The sequence below is a fragment of the Acanthochromis polyacanthus genome, chromosome 2, assembly GCF_021347895.1.
Source record: "Acanthochromis polyacanthus isolate Apoly-LR-REF ecotype Palm Island chromosome 2, KAUST_Apoly_ChrSc, whole genome shotgun sequence".
Lineage (NCBI taxonomy): Eukaryota > Metazoa > Chordata > Actinopteri > Pomacentridae > Acanthochromis > Acanthochromis polyacanthus.
Window position 1 is genome coordinate 8,046,634 of NC_067114.1, and position 23,228 is coordinate 8,069,861.

Consider the following 23,228-nt stretch of genomic DNA (forward strand, 5'->3'; position numbering starts at 1 on the left):
ATACTTTTGTCTTTTTAGCCTATTTGAGTCAAAATGAAAGCTTAAAATCTTTCACAAGTAAAGCCCCAGTGGATTAAAAAGCACTTGAGCAAATCCTTTAATTCATCGAGTTGCAGCGTGAGGTCAACACCACAAGGCAGACGTTTCATTATTAGAAATCACACACTGCTCACAGCTCCAGTGAATAATTAGATTGTGTGAGCAGACACTAATGGCAGTTTACCACACAGGCTAGAAACCGCCGATTGCAGCAAATACATAATGACCTAGGCGAGCTGAGAGGAATCTAATCAGTGTGGAAGAACTGTAACATTAAACATTACACCCAGTGTAAAACAATTTTGTGAAAGAAACATTCAATTTGCAGTTTATGTCAAAGTGGGCTTGTAACAGTTAAATGTTAAATCTCAGGTCTCATTACTTTGCAAATTTAGGCGGAACTCATTTCCATGAACTTGCTCAAGAGATTAAAGAATCTAGAAATATAGAAAATTAAAATAAAACATTTAAAGACCAAAGTTCTTTAATGGTCTTCAGATGGAGAGTGCAGAAAAATATGTCTCATGCAATGGTAATACAGTTCTTCAAAGTGGCCACATTAAAGATAGATAGATTTGCTTACTTATTTTTATTTTTTAGTCATGTCTTGTAATTATATCTTTTTGCTTTTGTATTGGGCACTTTATGTCACGTATCATTTTGTTTTCTTAAGATCTGGTAAAAGAATTGCCTTCTGGGTTAATCAAGTCCAACGTATCTTATCTTATCAGTAAGAATATGTTAAATGACTACTGTTCAAAGTTTGGAGTCACTTAGAAATGTCCTTATTTTTGAAAGAAAAGCTTTTTTGTTCAATGAAGACAACATTAAATTAATCAGAAATCCAGTGTAGATGTTAATGTGGTAAATGACTACCATATTCTAGCTGGAAACGGCTGATTTTTAATGGAATATCTACATAAGAGTACAGAGGCCCTTTTCCAGCAACCATCCCTTCTGTGTTCTATTGCTACATTGTGTAAGCTAAATGGGTGTCCCCAAACTTTTGAACAGTAGTGCCAGTGATAGATGTGACAAATCTATAGAAATCCTCACATAGTTCTACAGAAAAAAGACCTTAAACCCATTGCTAGCTACCCGCAGCACCAAACTTCAAATGTGTAAAGTTATGGCTGGAAAACTTTGCAGCGATAGACACAGGCAGCATACAAACATGTCTGCTAACAAAGCTCACAGAGTGAGGCTTTGTTTAGTTATTGCAGTTCTAAATCCAATATTGAGCGTGATTGTGAGCATACAAATGCAAATAAGATGACAATCAGATACTTTTCAGGACTGTATCTGGTTATTTCTTTCAGATACACATTGTTGTGGTGTTTGAATATTAGCTATCACTCTAGCAGTGAAGCTGAGGTCGATAATTAGGTTGATAATGACGCTTTGTCGATACTTTATGCACACATTATACACACGGTACTAGTGTCATCATGTGATATTTTTGAGTAATATACTGGTTCATGCAGCTGACTATAGCCTCAAGAGAGTTCATGCATATCTTCTGATACACACTGAGCAGTTTGATGCGTCACTTCCATTCAGCAGCAATACTCATCCATCCTCCAAGGTTTGCATTTCTTTCTCCCTGGCAACAGAGACACGATCCGCCTGAGCAGAATGATGTCAGGCGATGCCAGCTTAATACTGTCTTGTTCTATGGGAAGACAGAACACATTTAAGGGTAAAACCTGACATTAGATGTGAGCTTTGGGGCACGATTCCGAAGGTTACATTAAACAATCAAATTTGTTTGAAGCTGAGACTGAAGAATGGGATTCCTTTTCCTTCAGCTGGATGCTTTGGCCTCTGAAACATGTAGAATCTGTAAATATGTGACAAGTATTTAAATCCCTGACTGCACTGTAAACTATAAAACTAGAGTTAATCTTTCCATACCCAAGCTATGAAACTACATTTCTAATCCGTCAAACAAAATCAGCAGGTCACAGTTACTATTTTTAGTGTCCAGATTACAGTAATCCTATCACTTGATATCTGCCACTTTCTATTTTGCTGCAAATATTTGAACTCAAATATAGTACATACTGAACACACTAAGGATGAAATATAGGTTTTAACATTTTTGGAAACATTCAGTTGTCTAGATGTGATATTTTTAGCATCTTTTGAATCAAGAATTTACATATTTAATTTCAACATCTGTGTACTCTATATCAATGCATCCAGCTTACATGGGGGCATTTATTGTATTTCCTAATGGCAGTTGAGGCATCATGGAAAATGTTTCATTAGTGACAAAGCAAATCAACTGGTTGTTCTCAATGTCTGGATCATATTATAAATACAGCAATACTGCCAGTAAATCCGGTTTCCTTGGAAGATAAGCAGATAAAGCACAAGGGACTGTCCTGTGTCTTTTTCCTACTGGCAAGAAAAACATGTTTTTTGTTTTTTTTACTGTATGGTAGTGTTGTTAGAATTCATCTGCATTCCTTCCAGTTTTTACAATTGCTGTTTATGTGGAACATTTTTTGATTAATGAATAAGATCTATCTATTTAAGAACCAGCTTACCCAAATTAAATGAAAAACATAATTTCTTTCTTAACCTTAGATGTATCTAGACTGCTTGTAGATTGGTTGGTGCCTTGAAAACGCTGAAGAAAGGAATGTTTCATTACTCATACCCTGGTTACTCTGAATGTAACTGTCCAGCATAGCATGCTGTTGTACAGAAAGATCTATTTAGTGTAGTGTAGTATTGTACAGTACAATATAACACTCTTCTGTGTTCATTGTATTGGTGTCTTTAAATGTCTGCAAAATTATCCCAAGATGGCATTCCTACAGTTCTGTTGAAATGGTCCACATTTTGCTTTTTACAAATTATATTGCATGTCATTTATAACTCATCATTTACAACTTCAACAAAGCTCATGATATATTCACTGTTACTGAATGTGTTTTCACAGGTTTTGGACTTTGAGCGTGAGAGTGAATATATCCTGGTGCTTAGCGCCCAGAATCCTGTTGCTCTGGTCCGCGGCCGATACGGACCAGCATCCACAGCAACGGTCTCCATTTACGTCGACGATGTAAACGAAGGTCCGATCCTGTCTCAGAGCCATTATGAGGTGACAGTCAGAGAGGGAGAGGAACCAGGAAGAGTTATTGCCACCATTCGAGGTTACGACCCTGATTCTCACCCAATAAGGTAACCAGTTCAGACAGGCAGGACCATCCAGCATCATGTTTCTCATTTTACAGAGTTATGTGTGATCTTTTCATGCAGATATTCTCTTCAAGGGGACACCAAGAAATACTTCTCGATAGGGAAGTATTCCGGTGAACTGAAGACTGTGCAGGCCTTGGACAGAGAGGAAAACAGCACGTACACCATGGAGGTCATTGCAGTGGATGGACGTAAGGTCATTCCCATCAGTATTGACATCACACAGCTGTTTGTTTGGAGGTAGACTCTGTGTATGTTCAGTTAGTTCATAGTTTAACACACAGCATTTGTGATATTTGAGTTTCTTGATATTGAGAAGAAACACCCAAGAATTACCATTTTTATTGGGCACATGTTTTCCACAATTCTTCTTTGTTCATCTTAGGAAACTCTTCCTTATCGGCATCCACCCTGGTGACTGTCCAAATCCTGGACGTGAATGATAACAGCCCAGTGCTGGTCGGAGATTACTCCTGGAAGTACCTGTGCACGCCTCGCTGGGAGGACCAAGCTCTGGTGCTGGCTTCACGGGACAGTGATGGACCCCAGCATGGAGGACGGCTCAATTTCTCCCTCCGTAGTGATGTAACGGTTCGACGTAACTGGAAGCTGACGCCTATCAATGGTGAGGTGAATGCATGCAAGGAGAACCCAGTCAACCCCAGCACACAGTAAAAGCTCTATGATTCAGAGAGACGAGGAAAATATGGTAACAGTGTGAGAAGCTCAGCTCAACCAATTTTCTAATAAATTTGAGAGGTTTAACTAGCTGAGATTAGAAGCAGACTGTCATTATCATGATGTTCTTATCAGTTATCTGGGTCACTACCTCTCATGTAAGCTTCAGACTGAAAGCTTTTATGTTTTTCAGTTGCCTTAACATAGATACATTTATACATTATCCTGTAGCTTGAGAAGGTTTAAGATATGTGAATATTGTGTCTTTTGTATAGTCCAACTACCCTAAGCTGTTCTGATTAATGGACAGAAGAGGAAAGTTAATTTATTGGACAAGACAGGTTGTTGCCGTCCAGTCACAAGGTCATACAGTTTGACTTTACTGATAAATGGATTTCTAAATGCAGCCGGTGGACGTCTAGTTTGCCCCAGCGTGCTAAATGTTTTGAGTCATTTTGACTTTATATGAATTAAAACAGGCCATTCATGACTACAGATAGTCAAAGAAAACGAGTGATCTGTCCCTGAACATGTGCAAATCACCCTGTGCTGTTCTTCCTGCATAATTTCACCAGCCCTATCTGGGATGGAAGATACAATGTAATTATGTTTTTTTTTCTCTCACACAGTTGTAAATTGGTAGTGTTGGGCTTATTTAACACCAACTATTTACAGCTATGACGTCTGTCATTAAGTGATTCAAACAGCTCAACCACTTCCCTCTCAGTTTTTTTTTTTTTTTTATCTTGCTCTTTCACTCCCCTGTTCCTGTTGGTATTGATTGAGCCCAGCTGTAATTATATCTTCTGTGTAATTTCTTTGGCGTCACCACTGGTTTCCTGCCAGCTAATGGGGGCTAAAAGAGGAATCTCCCAGAATGCTTTGCACCTGGTCACAGGCAGTGATGGTTATACCAATAAATGTGCACTTGTGCCAGTGTAATTTTGCTGCTGAGGTGCACAGTTTGAGTGACACAAACACAACCAGTTATGAAAAGAACACATGCGCGAGTGTGTCTGCCAGTGTGTGTACATGTGTTTGCACGCGTGTATGTGTGTGTGTTTATCGTCATCATTCATCTCAAACCTTTCATGGACGTGATTGGCAGTTCTTTTCAATGCAGAAATCGGTTTATGAGGTGGCATGCTCTTATTCCAATTACATCCACTCTTAATGACTGTTCATAGAAGCGAGGGGAGAAATATGTTACATTCCCGTGCCTGTAAGACATTTAATGACACTTCAATGTAAAAATGATTTTTTTTTTTTGGCACAATAGCCATCCAAAATAGTTTTGAATAAGTATGTAGTCACACATCCAATCTACAAAATGCGACACCAGAGGTAAAACGGTGCAGGCAGAGGATAAATACATTAACATTAACAGCCTCAACAGATGGGCTGCACAGCCCGTGTTTCCCTGACTGACAAATGGAACATGAAGGGGAATGATGGTACGGTGCAAGCGCAGACTTGAAGGCCACCAGATAAGGGTTCAAACAGCTCGATAAAACGCTGCTCTTTACAGGATGGGGTTTTTACGTCATGCAGCCTGCCTTGTATTTAAGTCTGATTTACAGAGATAAGATAAAAAGTGATGAGCTCCAGACCCCTTCATACGCAGCTCCGTCAGCCTCGCTCATGCAGTGTGCTGTGCAGTTATGAAATTATATGAATGTATTTTTGCTTGATTTTTGTTCCATTGCTTGTAGAAGTTGTTGTAGGGATGTTTCTGATGACTTTTTCATAGTTTTGTACCCGTGTTGCTACTGACTGCTAAAGAATGTAACAAATTGGGTCAATATTTAACTGGGGGGACTTTTGAAGTCAATGGGATATATCTTGTATACATTTTATTCAAAGTAGAAAAATAAAGTTTTTTTATAGTTGTACTGATCGTGTCTTTACAAACTCCATAATTATTTATTATGCAAACAGTCACTTATAATAAAAAATGACTGGATATCACTAAAATGTCAACTCAATAACCGTCCAAATTTAATAACAGCCACCTTCTAATTAGTTAAACAGTAATAAAATGAGCTTATTCAAAGATTATTTTGAATTTGTTCTTTTATTTAAGTTGAGATAATCATGACAGATATTTCTTTTTTGGCAATATATCAAATTTTATATGGAATATATCAAATTGTATCTGTGTCTGAGAAATCACTTTCAACTAAGTTGCTCATTACAAAAACATCTCCAAAGGAAATGTGCTCATTCCAGATCACATGACCTGCTCCACATGATGTCACTTCCTCCTGAAGAAAAGACTGACAAGACTCCAAGGCTTTCTGAGTTATTTAATATAAAGTAGTGTGTGAGTCAAGTGTGGGCTTATGGCTTGTCAACAGGTTTACTACAATATTTTTATAAATAACTTTCATTTTCAGTTTAACTCAATTGTGTATTTTAGAAGAATCTTTGTGTAAAAATGACATGTAGTGTTTGGTTATAGGTGGCCATGTTGATTTTTAGGCCTGAAAACAGCAAAAATGTCCACTATGATACAAAAAGTCCCACAATTACATATTGACCCAATTATTCTACATAATTTCTTACCTTTTTCACAGGTAATTTTTCAAACTCTATAATTTCCTGAATGCAAATAATGAAAACATTGTTGCTACTATTGTGTATCTATTTCTCAATCCATCAAATACAAGTGCCAGGCTGCACACGCTTGCTGTTCTAATAAGGTTCCACACGGAGCTTTGGTGGTGAATAAATGTAATCAATCAAACAATGACAAGAGCACACTTGACCACCTTTACCTCATCATTCATGCCACAGGGAAAATGTCTCTTTTGTAATTCTGTCACAACAACGTTTGTCCTTCAGATACTCACACCAACCTGTCCTTAAACATCCCATACCTGGCCCCTGAGGTCTACACTGTGCCCTTCACCATCTCCGACAGCAGCTCTCCTCCCAGGAGCACCTTCATAAACTTGCCAGGTAATGCTGACACTGACGCTGATGAGCTAAAGTGAGCTCGGGGAGGTTATGGGACGAGAGTGTCGGAACAATCAATAGAGATCAACCCCCATGTTCCAGCTTGTCCTAGCTCTGTTTATTAATGATGCAACGGGGCTTTACAAATGATTTTTCCAGGCTTGTGATTACACAGCTCTCTTAAGACTTTGTTCTGGCCAATACAACGGTGCTGACACCTTATGTATAGAACACAAAATGACACAGAACTTCTTGTGCACATGTTGGAATATGTTACATGGCGAAGACAATGAGGTGATTAGCTACACAGAGTGTTGTCCACTGATCTGTTCCAGAATTAAATCAGTGAGGCACCTTTTACAAAGCTCTCATGTGATGCATATTTGAAAATTACATTTTGTGTCATTTCCTGCTATACAAGTTGAAGTTTTTATACATGAAATAGTACAAATATAAACATATGATGCGTACAGTATATGCAGGTAAACGGTAATGTCTAAAACTTGACACTGAACAGAATTATGTCATTGACCTGCTCAAAATGCAGCAGTTATAACATTAGTTATGGTCATTAGAGTGTTTTTGGTCAAAGAAATACGTTTTGTGATTGTAAAATTCCAAAACCATGTATCAGTGAAAAATGTAACATGATTTCTTTCATTGAGTTGTATTTCCTGTTAGGCAGAGCTGCAACGGTGTGTGATGCTACAATCCCATAATCTACGAGTTGTTGTTTGTTTTACCATTTTCCTCCCCTGTTGTGACAGTGACAGTGTGTCCCTGCAACGTCAGAGGAAACTGCAAAATGGCTGCCAAGCAGCTGCAGGGAATGCCAACGATTCAGTCTGCTGTGGGCATTTTACTTGGCACGTTTGCAGTCATAGGTAAGCAGAGAAGCTGATAAAGCAGACTGAGTGCATAATGTATCATAACACCAGTGCACCTGAGACTACAGTATATCATCTATTCATCTGTATATCTGGTATCATCCATTTACTGTATTTGACAGACAAATAAGCAATAATAGAGCAATGTTATGTGAATTTTGTGTTTATATTTCATTCCAGGAAGCATCCTCATTGTTGTATTTGTGAGGCTCTCCTACCAGAACCCCGAACGGCCGAGCAAATCTAACCAGGAGAGAGTTCCCTTGAAGATTTCAATCTGATCACGTCATTTCTCAACTCACAATGTTGCTTTCAGGGCACTGAATACATTTATTCACTATGAATGTCTAAATGTGTATGTTCTGGTTATTAAATCAAATTCAGACGTGCACAATATGTATTTTATCTCGGTCTCATATGTTGAGCACTCAGACTTGTGCCTGAGACATAATGTTAACTTACTTTTTAGATTATTCATTTTTTTATCGCTGTTGAGGTGTTACATTGTTCAGAATGGTCCCTATTTAATAGAATATTATGAGGGCCATGGTATGGAAAAACATTAAGTTGTGAAGAAGTTGTTACACTCTATAAAAAAAATAATTTGAAAAGAAAATGTCCACATTTTTGAGAAAAAAGATAACTTCTAACATTTTAAAAAGTGACTTCTTTCTTGTATATTTACAATTTCCTTCGTTCATTTTTTTTCTCTGGCTTTTTTTGTTGTAGTTTACACTGCACATATCTGTTATTCATTTATGTTCAGCACAGCTGGTCACCGAACTTGGAACCTGTTTCTTTAAATTGTAATTGTGATTAGCTGTTACACAAAGATTGTTGGAAAACAGAAATCAGATGAAACATGCCCATGATTGTGGAGATGTGATTTTATGTAACTGAACATATGAATAGAATTAAACCATGTTACAAGCACCACACAGCAATACGATTCAATGTGGCTTCAAAACCTCATATATTCTCATTTGTTCTATTCATTCTATCAAATTCTAACTGTTTATAAATTGGTGTAGAGCCTCTTATAGCTGTGGGCCATTGTGACCTGCTATCTTCCACATTATAAACCAAAACACTTCTAATCTAATGAGACAGCCAGAACTTGTCCTGTTTGTAACTGCATTAGCAGCGTGCTCCAGTCCCTGTGATTAAGGCTTTATAAATGCTGACCCTGACAGCCTAACAGGCAAGCAAAGCTATATTCAGACCAAAGTGTTGCTATGAATAGCTCAACAACTGAAGGTCCACTGAATGACATTCATCCAGCACTGTCCGAGGAAGTAATCCCCTCCCATTTACAAACTGGATACGTGCTACATGCTCATCTATTTAACTGCTGTCTCAGTGCTGTAATTAAGTTTAGATAATTTTTCATACTCATCTGTGAGGAGAAAAACGGGGCCATTGGTGATGTAATTCAAATATCCTAGATAAAGTTTTTGCAGTTAGATACAGATCATTTTTGTCACCAGCTGTTTGCTTTAGCATTATTCAATGATAACTTTAACTTAATCTAAATACTAACTTTGACACTTCCCTGAATTCCCTTTGTGGTCATTGGTTAAACCCATGAAAACTGAACCATTTATATCCTAAAATGGCTTAGATGCAACTCTGCACCTTTGCATCCTTTGGAATATGTGGTTCAGTGTAATCCACGCCTCTCTCTCCACTCACCCTTCTCCATTTGCTGCAGCTCAGGCACACCAGTTCACCTACAGACACTATGAAATTTTGTTACACTGCAGAATGGCAACTTGTTCTGTAAGAGTAATTCTGCCACGCATGCCCAAACTGGAAACTGACGGCTATTGATATGTGAAACCCTACTGCAAAAAATGGGATTTGTTCCATAGGATTATGTAGAAAACCTACCTATCTGAATCAGTGTTTTGGACCAAGGTGAAGGTGGAAATGCTCAGCCATAGTAATATTTTTTTTCACTCATGTGTCTCCTAACGTATAAAAAAACAGCATATGGTCATGTTAAAAGACCCCATCTAGTGAAAATAGATGTATTTTTCCCAGATTGGGTCTTCAGTAATGCTAAATCCAGCCAAAACTTACAAAGTTATGTCTTTTTCATAGCGGACACGCTTGTCAAATTAGTTAAAGGATAGGTGTCATTAATAACGTTCACAGAATTTCATTCAGCTGCTGCAGTGAATCGCCGTGTGACAATGAGCCAGCATGCACAATAAAAGGACCCTGAAAGTGGAGCAGCTTCACAGAATTCAGCGATTCATTATGTTGTATACACCCGACCCCACTGAATGGAGCCATCTATAGGATATTAATGTTATCACCTATAAAAACAACAATGTTTAGGTACACTTAATGTCTAATCATGGATGAACCAAGATGTCGTCATATTTTTGTTTTCTAACTTGAATGAAGAAACGCAGGTAGAGAATGACGAAGTTCAGATTCACACAGTCCGAGCCTCACATGTGAAGGTTAGCAGCCTTATTTTTTAGCTCCCAGACCAGAGTTAGATTATTATGGAGTAAACAAGGACATTTTAAGGTGCTTGTCTTCTTTACTGTTCCCGCAGGCGTGAAATTGGGGAGGGGAAAAACAACAATAAAGGAGCAACAAGCAAAATCTAAATGGCAAATCTAAAAATAACCCAATTTCCATACTCCCATCACAAATACATGTGCATGAAGATTGGATGCTCACTCAACTGGGCATTTTCAATGTGCACTGACTCACCAAATAAACAGACAATGCTGCTGATAGCCCACGCACACACTGCCCATTTATATTAGGCTATTTATATTGCCGGATAACTGTTCCGATCAAAGCAAGCTCCAAGTAGAAGTAAAAGTACACTGAAACGCACCCAGAGGGAGATGAGGGAGCAGTGGGGAAGGGATTATCTTGTGACATGGGGTCAAACGTTACATTTGTGAGCTAATGAGCCTCTAACTATAGCCTTGATGTGTTCTCCAACAGATCTCCCGAAGACAGGGATGGCTCAGCTAGCGGACTCGGGGTGCGAGGCTACAAAGAGAAGTGGGAACGAGATTTCCAATCACTTTTAGTACACTGGGAAATGACAGATAATGCACCACATATGGACGGAAGCTCAGGGACAGGAACAGCGGAGCACCGGCCGGTTTTCCCCAGGAGACCAGCCGGTTTTCCATTGCTCAGTTACTGACACAGACGAGTGTTTTTCCTAATCCCTCCTCCCTCTGGTCTGAGTTTCCCCACAGCTCAGGCTATTTTAAGCTTGTTTTAAGATTGCGTTGTTTCACTTTGGCTCCAAACTTGACAGTTTTCCCATCTGTAGCTGTTAAAGACTCGTTGTGTATCATCAGTACTGCTGCAAGTCATTTCTGAATCGTCTATTATTGTAAATGTGACACATAGCTCTTCCCACTGCCTCAAAATAGCAATTTTCCCACTGAATCTCATTGAAGCATTGAAGATTTTGTAATAAATATTTTATATTAGCAAGAGGTTCCACGTGAGCTCACAAATCCCCATCACAGCTCCCCTCAGTTCTACGGCAAATTTAAACACCTTTCAGCTTATTGTTGGGGCTTCTAGCCTTAAGCTTCACTGTTTTGGTTCACTCTCATCAGCATCATTTTGTCCTGCAGTAGAAGATTGTTTACAATATAAAAAAAAAACTCTTAAAAGCCAATACCAGCACCAAAAGATAGACTTTCAAACTTTGAGGCTGTCTGAAGAAGAATTTAGCTGTTAAAAAAAGTGGAATATTTACCTCAGGGGTTGGTGGAGGCTGAAAATTGAGCTAAAAGAAGAGTAAATATTGGACTTACATCTTTTGTAGACAATGACCAGCTGACGTTTGTTTCACGAGCAATGTGAAGCAATGCTAACCTGCTCCTTTGTATATTCAGTCAGTTTGAGCATCACCATCTCTTGTGGATTTGATGAGAATTTCAACATGAATTCCAATCTGCATTTTTTGGTACACAGACCTACTCAGACATCTTGATAAGCGACCAGTTTATTGTTTATTTGAGTGATTTGTCGTATCTGCATACATCCCTGAGATTTGGAGATCAGATTCATGTGCAGTGCTCATTTGCATTTTGATCGCATTGATTCGTTGCAAACTGAACTGAAAGTAAACACCTCATTTCTTTCCACTGATTGGATTGTATTCAGAGCGTTACATGTTTTCATTTTAATAGCAGTAGACTCAGTTCTCCCACCAACAAAGGCAAGGAGCATGTAGGGCATTTTCATCCTCCTAATATTGTTCTAATGGAAACTCTAAAAGGTCAAAAACATCAGTGTTCTCTCTTTGAAATGACCCGAAGAATTGCTCCAGTAATTGGTCTGCTAAGTGTGGGAATAAAGTTCCTGTTGGTTGTTTCAGCATTCTGTGCTCTTTCAGTAAATTATGTTTGACTAATTTAAATTGCCTGCTATTACTGGCAGTTGAGTAAGGTCAGAGGCTGTTGGGGTTTTCCATTTACACAATAAATCGATTCACTGTCAGGAACGATGCTGCGTGGCAGTGACACAATTCACTAGTGTGTTATGTTGCATCCCTGTGACTGATGTGCTCCAGCTGTCCACTTTTACAGTAACCCCACTTTAACAGTTGATTTGGCACAAACATTGAGACTCGCTCTGGGGCTTGAAAAGAACGGCACTCATCTTTGCAGCGGACCGCATGTTACTGCCTTCCTTCACCTTTAAAACTGGGCTGAGTGGAGTTGACCTGCGATTGCAGGCGGCTGTGAGGCTGTCTTGTTTCACATAGCACTGTCACTGGCAGCGTGAGAAGCTGGTAATCCTGTTTGCTTCAGCTCTGCTCTGGCAGTGGGGGAATGTAAATTAACACACTTGCTTGAATACTGTTTTAATGTATAAAGTTGAGGTAATTATACTTTCCTAACTGTCGTGCTGCTTCGTGTATTTTTGCAAAGCTATTCATATTGTAGTTTTTAAAGGTTATTGCATTGGGAGTTTATATACAAAACAAATGTGGATGTTATCTGATGCACTGTTTTCAAAGCACTGTCTTCCAGTAACATTGACGGACAATGCAACCTATTCATTTTAGTAAGCTGTTGCTGCAGGATTTTAGGTCTAGTATGGCCCGTGGGGTGGGTAATATTAACAAAATTTGGAAACATATTGCTGCTGACTTTATGACTCATTCCTAATTGCATTTCATTGACTTATCATTTTATCTTCTGTGGCGTTTCTGCTTTTACTTGACATTGTAAGGAGACAGTAAACACGAGGAGAGGAATGGGTGGGCCCTGACAAATCTTCTGGTTTCAGGATATGTCTGCAGTAATTTAACATTTAGCCTTATCGCATATGTATCACTTGTTTTTGCACTGGCTGAAGTTATAGCTTTGGGGTGACAGTGCATAAAATAGAAGAAATTACATTTATCTTCTCCACCTACAACAGTGAAATGCTAAATTCACATTTATATAATCAGTGATGATAACCTTCAAATATATCATGTTTTTGAGTGTGCTTTTGACGCACACTTTTCCTTGAATTACATTTCAATACAAGACTTGTTCTTGAACACATTTGCTCTCTCATTGCAAGTATGCAACCAGACTTTTACACGTCTTCTAGTTTAGTGCAACATCTAAATATAGAGAATATTTTTGTGTGTTTGTAGAGCACATTATAGAATCTATATGTTTCCAGAAAAAAGACATAAACAGCAACACTCTTAGTTGTGTCTTCTGTTTTGTATTTTTTTTCCATTTATTTCTGTAATTTGATGTTCTGGACAAGAAAACAGTTTAAGCTGCCTGTCATATGAAATGGACATTTGACAGAGTATGTGCGTCATTCTTGCTATTTATGGCATTTCAGAGTCTATAATCACTCTTACATTTCAGTCTATCAAGACAGGAAGCTGGAAATCAACAATTTGATTCAGGAAGCAGCTGGAATACGCACATAAACCAGACTCCATCACACTGCACTGTGTAAGTGTTGCCCTCGCCCTCTAATGTGGACATTTATCTTAAAAGCACTGCAAGGCAGAGGAGCAGAATAGTACAGGGTGATGGCAGGTTGTTCATGCATTTCTGGCCTTCTTGAAGTCAAACGTTGGTTCATAAATGAGATTTTTAGTTTTAAAATATATTTAGGCAAACCAATTTGATGATTTTTTCCCATAAAAATTTCATTTTTTTTGTATTTTTTTATGTATTCAAACATGGCATGCATTTAAGAACAAGGCATGACTCATCACCATTTGACGCCGCTATGCAAACATCTATTCCTTCTGCCTGCCCTCCGTTATACTCTAAAACTGCATGTTAACTAAATGCATTTATTTAATTAGCACAAATCCCCAGCAGCAGTCTCTCTCAGACAGTTGGCACAACATGTCCACAGAGCAACAGACACGTCGCTAACAAATGAATACAGAAAGCAAACATGTAATTCCATATTTCTTTAGCAATCATTTACTTTACCATACAGGATTATGAACAAAAAGAAGCTTAAAGGATAAGGGTGGGAATATTGTACAAATCTATGTTTAAATCTACGAATGAATCCCGTGAAAAGACAGAAAACAATGTCGCAGTCTGTCTAATCTTTGCTGGCTTCTGTGCTGTGGAAGCCAGAAAGCCTCCGGCCGAGTCACAAATATATATTTCATTTTTAAATGGCTTCAGTAATTTCCAAAAGCAGATGGGCACTGTCATTTTTAGTAAATGTTACAAAAGTGCTCTTGTCTGGGACTATTTTCAGGTCCAGATTTAAAGTGGCAGTAGGTATTTACAGCAGAAAAGTGTATTTGTAGTGTGTATTTTGCCAACAATGTAGATTTATGGGACAGAGAAATTAAGATCAAACTTTTGCTACACATATGATACTTGGGGTCAGACGATTTTACAATCTATTAACAATAACAAAAACATCACGAGGATAACCATTTAGGTCAATGAATTCAACACAATTCATTAAAGTGTAGGGAAATAGAAAAAACACATTACGTAATATTGCTTCAACATATTCCATGTGGTACTCTTGAAAATGCCATGTGAGGGTGAGATAGGGGCACTGAGTAAAGCGTGCTGCACAACTGGAGAGAGCCATGAAAGGGAGGACACGAAAGGTTCACACTAGGGATCAGGACATGGGGTGCTGACTGAAATACTGTCCAGGAGGTGCTGCTGAAAGTGTCATGAAAACTCTTCTGTAACACTGAATACAGCACATGTACATGTTATTCTAAGCAGCTGGGAGGGGAAAAAATGACAAGACATGTTGTAGGAGGGCAAATTAATCTGGCATGAGCTAAACAAAGAAAGCAAACAAAGGAGATTAAACTCAAAATTAGATTTTTTTTAATGTCACTGTCTTCCTTACTTCTTTTAAAGCATATTTACCTCTCTTTTATCACCTAGCAATCTGTTTCTATGGTTACACATAAAGGCTTTTGTGTTTCTTTTCACTTGAGATAGACTGTACAGCGCTCCACTTCAGACTTTAACTGTACTTGTTGCGGAATAATCAGCACCATTTATGAGGACAACACATATGCATTCACTCAAATTCAGTATTTTATACTTTCATTTCTATTTTAATGTATAGATGAAATGCCTATTAGTGTATGAAGTGGTTTAAATTAATCCCATCTCAACCAGATGCAACATTAAAATAGGCTTACATAATGATCGGTAATAATTCTAATACAATGTACAATGTCAAAATAAAGCAGAAGAATGATAGCTAATAATATGGAGTGGAGCATCCATGTTTGTGTGTTTTGCTGTGTCCCCAGTCTACTGAATTAAAGGCTTTTTCTTTTTCAAAGCAACCTTGAGTGCCTAGACCTGGATTTTGAATGGCATTATTATTAATCCTTTCCGTGAGCATCAGTGGTTTGAGGGATATGAGTAGTGCTTCTGTCACTACTTCATAACGTATGATGTATAATAACAGTTAGTCTTAAAAACTATGCTTCTCAGTTTAGATAATGCAATTCTCAATGCACAATTAAGATTTTCTTTTTAATTCTTTCATTTCATATTTATGTTATTCACTTATTGCATATACCTGTTGCTAAGATGTACTTTTAAATAGATAAAACTTATAATGGAATATTTACAGTGTAGTGTTGCTACTTACAGCAAAGTAAATGATTTGAATATTTAGTATATCACAATACAAGAGGTACAAAACAACCAATTCAGTTGCCATTGTGACATATCACACAATCAGATCACTTAAAAGTTGACATTTAATTTTCAATCATTTGATCTTAAGGTGGGATTAATCAGCATTTAAAAATTAGGACTCTTTTTTTTGTAGTTTTTTTGAAGGTTTTTTTTTTGCGTTTTTTATATCTAAAGAGGAAAAAAGACCACAGATCTTCATCTACTGGTAAGTGACCGCAGCAAATTCGCCTCAAATAATCGCATGAAAATGCTCCAATCATTTGTTTCCTCCTAGACTCAATCATCCCACACACATCGTTTACAGGCACTGACACATCTCCGTCTTGGAAAAGACATTTTCATGATTACACTCCTCAGACTCGACACAGAAATAGAAATGATGACCACCGAGTTGCTGAATGGTTAAAATAATCATTTCATGAGCAACAGACACTCACATCGCTGTTCCAGCATTTAGATGGACCGAGGCTGAAGCGTAACAAAGCTGCAGTCTTGAGAAGATTGTAAGAAACCCACAGACACAGACTCAGCTGCAGACACACACACACACACACACACACACACACACACACACACACACACACACACACACACACACACACACAGAGTCCACCTACACCATCTTTGTTCGCTGAATGTGGCCTCTGCCATCAGTCATGAACTGAAGCTTGAGTGGGATGAGACCTACTGTCCTTGTGTGGGCAAACTTACTCTGAACTATTTTCGGTAAAATACACAAGTGAAAGAGTTAGAAGAAGAGGAAGACGAGAAAAGGTTGGTGAGGAGTAGTGACACTCTGTTTCCACTGGAAGTCATAAGGCCCTTTGACCTTCTTCTCAGAGGTTCTTTTAATGTGAAGTGCACAAGGCTGATAGATGCACATCTCCCAGAGGAGTTAGACTTTTAGCACTTTCAATTGAAACCATCCAGATGCAGCTGACGGCATCACGATTCCATTTATTCACGTTTCCATACTGTAGATAGCTTCGCTGTTTGATTTTCACTCCACATTTTCACTCTGTGATTATTCGGCAGATTTGTTGGAGGATCTCAAGCTGTTAAGATCATTGAGCCCTTAGTTTTACCCTCTTCTAGATTTTATCTTTTTGAAAAATGCACATGATCAAGGAATTTTCAAATTGTTTATCCAAAGACATCCCTTCATTTTCTCTCCAGATGCACAAATCTCACCAAATACATATTTAGTTTCGCCCAAATCTTACAAAAAAGGTTACCTATCTAACTATCCTGTTTGACATTTAGAACATTTATATCCATTAACCTAATCTGTGCTTCATCTCTCTAGTCCTGCATTCATCTGAAGTATTCTGCTTTCAATATCTTTTTTCATAGCTTTCGAATTGTGCTTGCGGCTTTTCAGAACACCTGAATAAGTAAAAGTGTGAGGCACTGAGGCTCTCACAGAGAAAGATGGGGGTGAGCATTTAACTAGTTTAGCAAAGGACAATGAAATGTGACCTATATTGGTCAAATAAAGCCACAGTTATGGGCCTTTCTATTTTTGCAGCTCTGCTCTGTAACAATAGCTTCTGACATGTGACAATTGTAATAGTGCCAATCACCATTTCACAATAGTGGACATGCTTATCTGTCCTCAGAAGAGAGCTCCATAACCACTAAGTAGATGGAAAGAATCTGAGGACAAGAATCATCTAGCCGTTAACTCAGCAGCTGTTAGGCGGTTTGTTTCTGTAAGGGCTGCAGACCGGCCAGCGCTGTGGGCTCGCTGATTACCGTCTTCACTCCATGGGGCTTTCCAGCATCGGGCCGAGGGCTCGGCACACATGTGACCTATTGAACGGTGACTGGAAAGCTTTGCAAGTGGTGCTGTCAACACCAGGACATAAATAAAGCTAAAGATAGGGTGATGTGGCTTCGGTCGAGGTTTCTGGTCAGCCAAATGCTTTTTATAGAAACACTCTGATTTATAAAAGGGTAACAGGGACTATTTTTGACCCGCTGGACTTGGGGGATAGAGATCTTGGAAACTTGTGACACTTCTGGGCGCATGACTGACCCCTCTGACTTGAATGTGTCGGTGGTGGTTGGCTGTGGGAGTTGCAGCAGATAGCAGATGTGGCAGGGATCAAACTGGCCAGAGGCCTGTGATGTTTTTGGAAACAATCCAAAGGGACAGACAGAGAGATGATCACATGGGTCTATCCCAGTCAGACCTGTTAACTTATCAGATTGTTCTTTAATGCAGCTGTCTGGAAAAGAATTTCAATGAAGCATGGATCTGTCTGCTCCACTTTAATTAAAATCCAGTGTGTTTTGTTCTTAGACAAACAAAGAACTGCATGATAGACCTTTTTCATGACCATTTTCTTGTTGTAGTTCACTGTTAAGAAAGACAGACAATTTTTGTGGACAATTTTTTTATATGATCTCCCTTATCTACAATATTTGTAATATTAGGGTGCTGTCTGCCAATTAAAAATGTGCTTTTAGCCAAAATAGTTCATCACCAGCCCTTTCTTCCAGTGGGTTGACATTGGAATTGCCACATTTATTTAAAGTCACTGTGCTGACTTCTGCGGTACGATCATCCTCAGGTAGAAGTGTCACCTTGCTCAATACTTGGTTTTACGATATTTGCAAAACTAGCATGCATGCTAACAGCAGAATTCAGCTTTAGGCACTGATGAGCGTGGATGGTTTTTTGCAGGGCCACCTCGGAATACTCATTTGTATTTATGAGGAAAGTACTACCTGGTTAGTCAGTACATGATAATGTGAAGGGCGAGACTGGTTGGGTTGGGTTAAAAATGCCAAGATCGCCTAGAGTTAGGTTAAGAAAGTCAAGATTGCATAGGCTTAGGTTAAAAATAAAGAGATTGTCTTGAGTTACATGAAAAATGCTGAAATTGCTTCGAGTTGGGTAAAGAATTTCAAGACTGCTTATAGATAGAGTAAGAATGTTGAGGTTGTTTAGAGTTAGATTAAGAGTGTTGAGATTGCTTAAGGTTGGGTTAAAAATCTGGAGATTGTTGGGTTAAGATGGTCAAAATTGCTTAGGCTAGAATGACAAGATTTTTTGAGTTAGTAAGACTATTGACTGCTCAATACTAGATTAAGATTAAGATTGTTTAGAGTTAGGCTAAGACGATCACGATTGCATAATGTTAGCATAAAAATGTTGAGATCTTTTGACCTATAGTAGGTCAAGAAGGTTGAGATTGTTTTGGGTCAGGAAAAAACTGTTGAAATTGATTAGACTTTGAGTAAGAATGTCAAGATTGCTTAGACTTATGTAAAGACTATGTAAATTGCTGAGGTGAATGTGAGAATGCTGAGCTTGATTAAGGTTATGTGAAGAGTATCAAGATTCCTTAAGGTTAGCAAAAAGGTTAACCAATCAGCCTTTGTAAGCCCACAAAACAAAATTCATCTGACTGGACTTTGTACAGATACAAAATACCAGAAAACGTGACGGATCCAATTGGAGCCAAATGCACTAAACACTTTTAGAATTTCCAGGGGGTTAATAGCACTGTTGGTGTCTGCAGACCTTCTTCCAGTCTGGATTTTCAGTATCTTTCAGGCGTCATTCGATCCGCGAGAACCAATGAACATGAATCGTACTAGGACTGAAAACTGACTACTGGCAAAGAGGTTATGGTACATGAACAGTCATTCGAGGCAATAAGTTCAATAACTTCACAGATGTTACTTTGGGCTCCTTGCGGACAGCATGATGACACAACTGCTGTCACAAAGAGAACGTGAACTTGGGACGTGAGAATGCTTTCGATCTGGGCGCTGAATGAACAGCAGGTTTCAACAGCAAACTGTTGGCTGTGTTTTGAAGGTTCAAGACAAATGAACAAAAGGTTTTTCAGCTGACCTAATGATCAACTGTCATTAAATCAAGAATATGTCATTATATGTTATGTCATCTTGATGAAGTGCCATAAATACTGTCTGCAACAGGACTAAAAACCATTTCTCTAAAATGTGTCATGTTCTACATTGGAAATTGGTTTGATCTGTTGGTGATGCACACCAATAAAGCAAAAAACACAAAATGTCTAGCCAGTTTTAGCTTGTGTTTATTATAATAATGGCCATCTATGACTGCTGGTTTATATTAACTCTCCTCTGCATTGACTGAAATAGCTCCGGATATAAATTTCTGGTTCTCAGGTCTATGGGGCTTGGTTTTGTGTATCTACTCAGCCGGCCAAATGTCTGTGACATTGATTTTAAACAGAGGTGTATGAAATAAATAGGGGCTGACTGAGCCCTGATGCAGCTCTGGCTGTGTGTGTTGCTATAGACACTGTGCAAACATTGGGTTGTGGATTGACTCAAGGGGATCATGAGGGTCACTGAGTAAAGTCGGTTCCCCGAAGACCGTGTAGGTGTCTGTCGCCCACTCAGTAAGTCATGACTCAATGCTGGGTAACCCCACACTAACAAGATCAGATGTCAGGGGGCAGGGTGTGACTGTCATACCTCACATACTGAGTGTTATGTCTCCATAAACACTTACTGTCGGTAGACCAAGTCACTGAGACATAACCATAAAATTATACACCAAGGTAGAAGTAAATTGACAGATATTTTCTGAAAAACTTCCATAGATTAAAATATTTTCGGTATTAAGGTTTACACCCAACGAATTGGATAACACGTCTTGACCTCTCTCCCCTGATGGCAAAGCTCTGTTGTCTTTAATTATCATAACAGACCACCAACAGAGTACCCAGGAGAGGGAACCTCATCTACAGTGATTTATAATCCACTCAGTGAACCAAGGCCACTGCCCTACAACCTTAATGTTTTTGGTGTATATACACAACCCATAAAAGGTGTATATTGTTTGGCAAGTTGTTATGGTTATATCTCAAAACTGACCCTGAACCTGGGCCAAGGCCAAACATTATCACCCAGGAAAGACAGGTGATGTGTGTGTCTGTGGCTGGCTAGGATGGAATAAGTTGGACATCACTGAGTGTCCACATAAAATAGACCCAAGGCTAAATAAAGCTCACTAATGAATACAGAAACACACACGTGTCACCGGGGAGGAGGAGAGGTCTTTAGGGGAAAGAAGCGTTAGATATTTTTGTAGTATGGTTTTATTCTCTGACATGGTGAGGGTGATGGATCACTGGCTCATAGACAAGTAGGGGAGATATGAGCTGGCCAAGCGTTTGTGTTGTTTTACATGTGCTGTTTGTATCCATGGCAACTGCACCATGACCATGTCCTCTGATTGCCAGATAGAGCCGCTGTCCTTGACAATATTGAGAAACTTAGAATGATTTAGGAGTGTATGGTCTGTGTGGATGGTGACACTTTGAGTGCCATGAGATCAGAAGGTTAGAAACTGTTTTTTGACTCAGACAAAGTAGTTACTACGGTTTAATAGAATGTGTGGTTTGAGCCTTTGCAGCTTCATGGCTGCCAAAAATAGATCAAATTAATTTATCGACAAAATAATATTATGAAAAAATGATATCAGATTATGAAACTTCACTTAAAGGAGCTCTATAGCAGTTGAACACTGCTGAGAGATTCACAAGAGAAACACAGACTGGGAAAAATCAAAGCAGCCTTCTGTCTCTGTTGTGAGCTAAGCTTCAGAAACCTTGGAAACCACACTTCCCACTGTGTGTTTTATGTTTACCTCATTCTGTCTGTCCACTTCTGTGAAATTACAGAGCTGGGGGAGCTCTGCTGGAATGTAACTAATTTACTCAGGTGCTATACTTAGTTCCTATTCTGAGGTATTTGTGCTATAATTTTTATTTTATGAAGTGAATAATACACTTTTTTATTCCACACATTTATTCATCAGCTGTATTTACTTGGGATTTTACAGATTCATGCATTGCTAAAGTAATCTACTCTGCAATATATATGTAAAACTTAACAACATAAAATGCTGCTTATACATTTAATGCATCCATGATAATAATGCAGTAACACATAGATAAAGACACAACACTGGCAGGAGACATTTTTCCACGAGTACTTTTATTTTGATACTTCAAGTACATTTTGGTACCATGTCTTTTTAAAATGACATTATGACTGCTTTGAAGATCTTTACTGGGATTGGGATATTTTTACATTTGAGTCAGTGGTTTGCATTTTTCGTTTCCTCTGTGAAACTCATCTGAAGGAACAAAAGATTTGCTCATGTCCTTGTAAACTGATTTTTGACATGTAAAATAAGAAGAATGTCCATTTAAAGGAATAAACAAATGATGATTTTTAGAGGCAGGCTTCATCCATGGATACAGAATATGTATCAGTTACATTATTTTTTAATTTATTTTGTTAAATACTTCAGTGGTAAATGGCTAGACATGTTTGGCCCTGATACTGAAAACAATAGTGCAAGATGAAAAATGATGTTTAAGAATTATAAGCACTTATTCACATATTTCTCTGTATTCTTATTATGTCCTAAATATGTATATCTCTCTGCTATCCTCTTAGGAACTGAGTTTATTCTTTTGTCGAGATTGCAACTTTTCTTTACTGCTTGTTTGTCTCACAGGTTTGTATTTCACAATGTTGCTCAAATGTTGCTGTGTCTGGGAAAAATCACTACAACAAGCAAGTAGATATCCTGATGCTAAAAATACATGTGACTGACTCTATTTCTGAGGCCTGACTACTAATATCTTATTACATGGCACATCGATTGTGGTTGAGAATGATGTGCCCGCTCAGGTATTCTGAGTCTCAATAAAGCTCACTGATGCTGTTTTGGAAGGATTATTTGAGAATATGTGTTAAATATACTTCACACAGACACATTTTCATTATTTATTAACCTGTGAAATGAATTTTTCTACAGCCATCAGATGGAAATGAAACCAGGCAGGGTAATGTAAGCTCTTGATTGAGACACTTGCACAGTGGGGAGGAGGACAGACAAAGGCAAGGTCAAGTGTTACTGATAGAGATACGGAAAAACAAAGCTGTGGCTTTGGTTGCAAGATGTGTTTCTGCTGTAGTCAACCATTGTCAGTGCTCTTTTTTCCCCACAATAATCTATGTCCATGCATTGTAGTGTTCCCTGTTATGTTTTTTGTTTCTTTTTCCCTCAAAAAATTCTAGTACTAGAAGACAAATTAGTTCTCACTGTACCGCATACAAAAAGACAGTAAATACTGCCACCTACAGGATGATCAGCACAAGTATGTAGATTACACAAAGAAAAACGTCAATGAACACTGAAAATTTAATTAAAATACAAAAAAGAAGGAAGAGAAATGCCAAAATGTCAGCACAGAAAAAC

At 38.4% G+C, this 23,228-nt stretch overlaps 1 protein-coding gene across 1 annotated transcript in view; it reads left to right on the plus strand.

The window, feature by feature from the left end:
- cdh16 (cadherin 16, KSP-cadherin) overlaps positions 1–8,708 on the plus strand; it is a 29,021-nt gene extending 20,313 nt beyond the window's left edge. Inside the window, exons 12-17 of the mRNA XM_022201528.2 lie at positions 2,990–3,231; positions 3,310–3,440; positions 3,635–3,874; positions 6,772–6,888; positions 7,653–7,769; positions 7,953–8,708. Of these exons, the coding sequence (XP_022057220.2) occupies positions 2,990–3,231; positions 3,310–3,440; positions 3,635–3,874; positions 6,772–6,888; positions 7,653–7,769; positions 7,953–8,053 (948 nt within the window). The 3' untranslated portion in view covers positions 8,054–8,708. The remainder of the gene's footprint in view (positions 1–2,989; positions 3,232–3,309; positions 3,441–3,634; positions 3,875–6,771; positions 6,889–7,652; positions 7,770–7,952) is intronic.
- Positions 8,709–23,228: the final 14,520 nt, after the last annotated feature.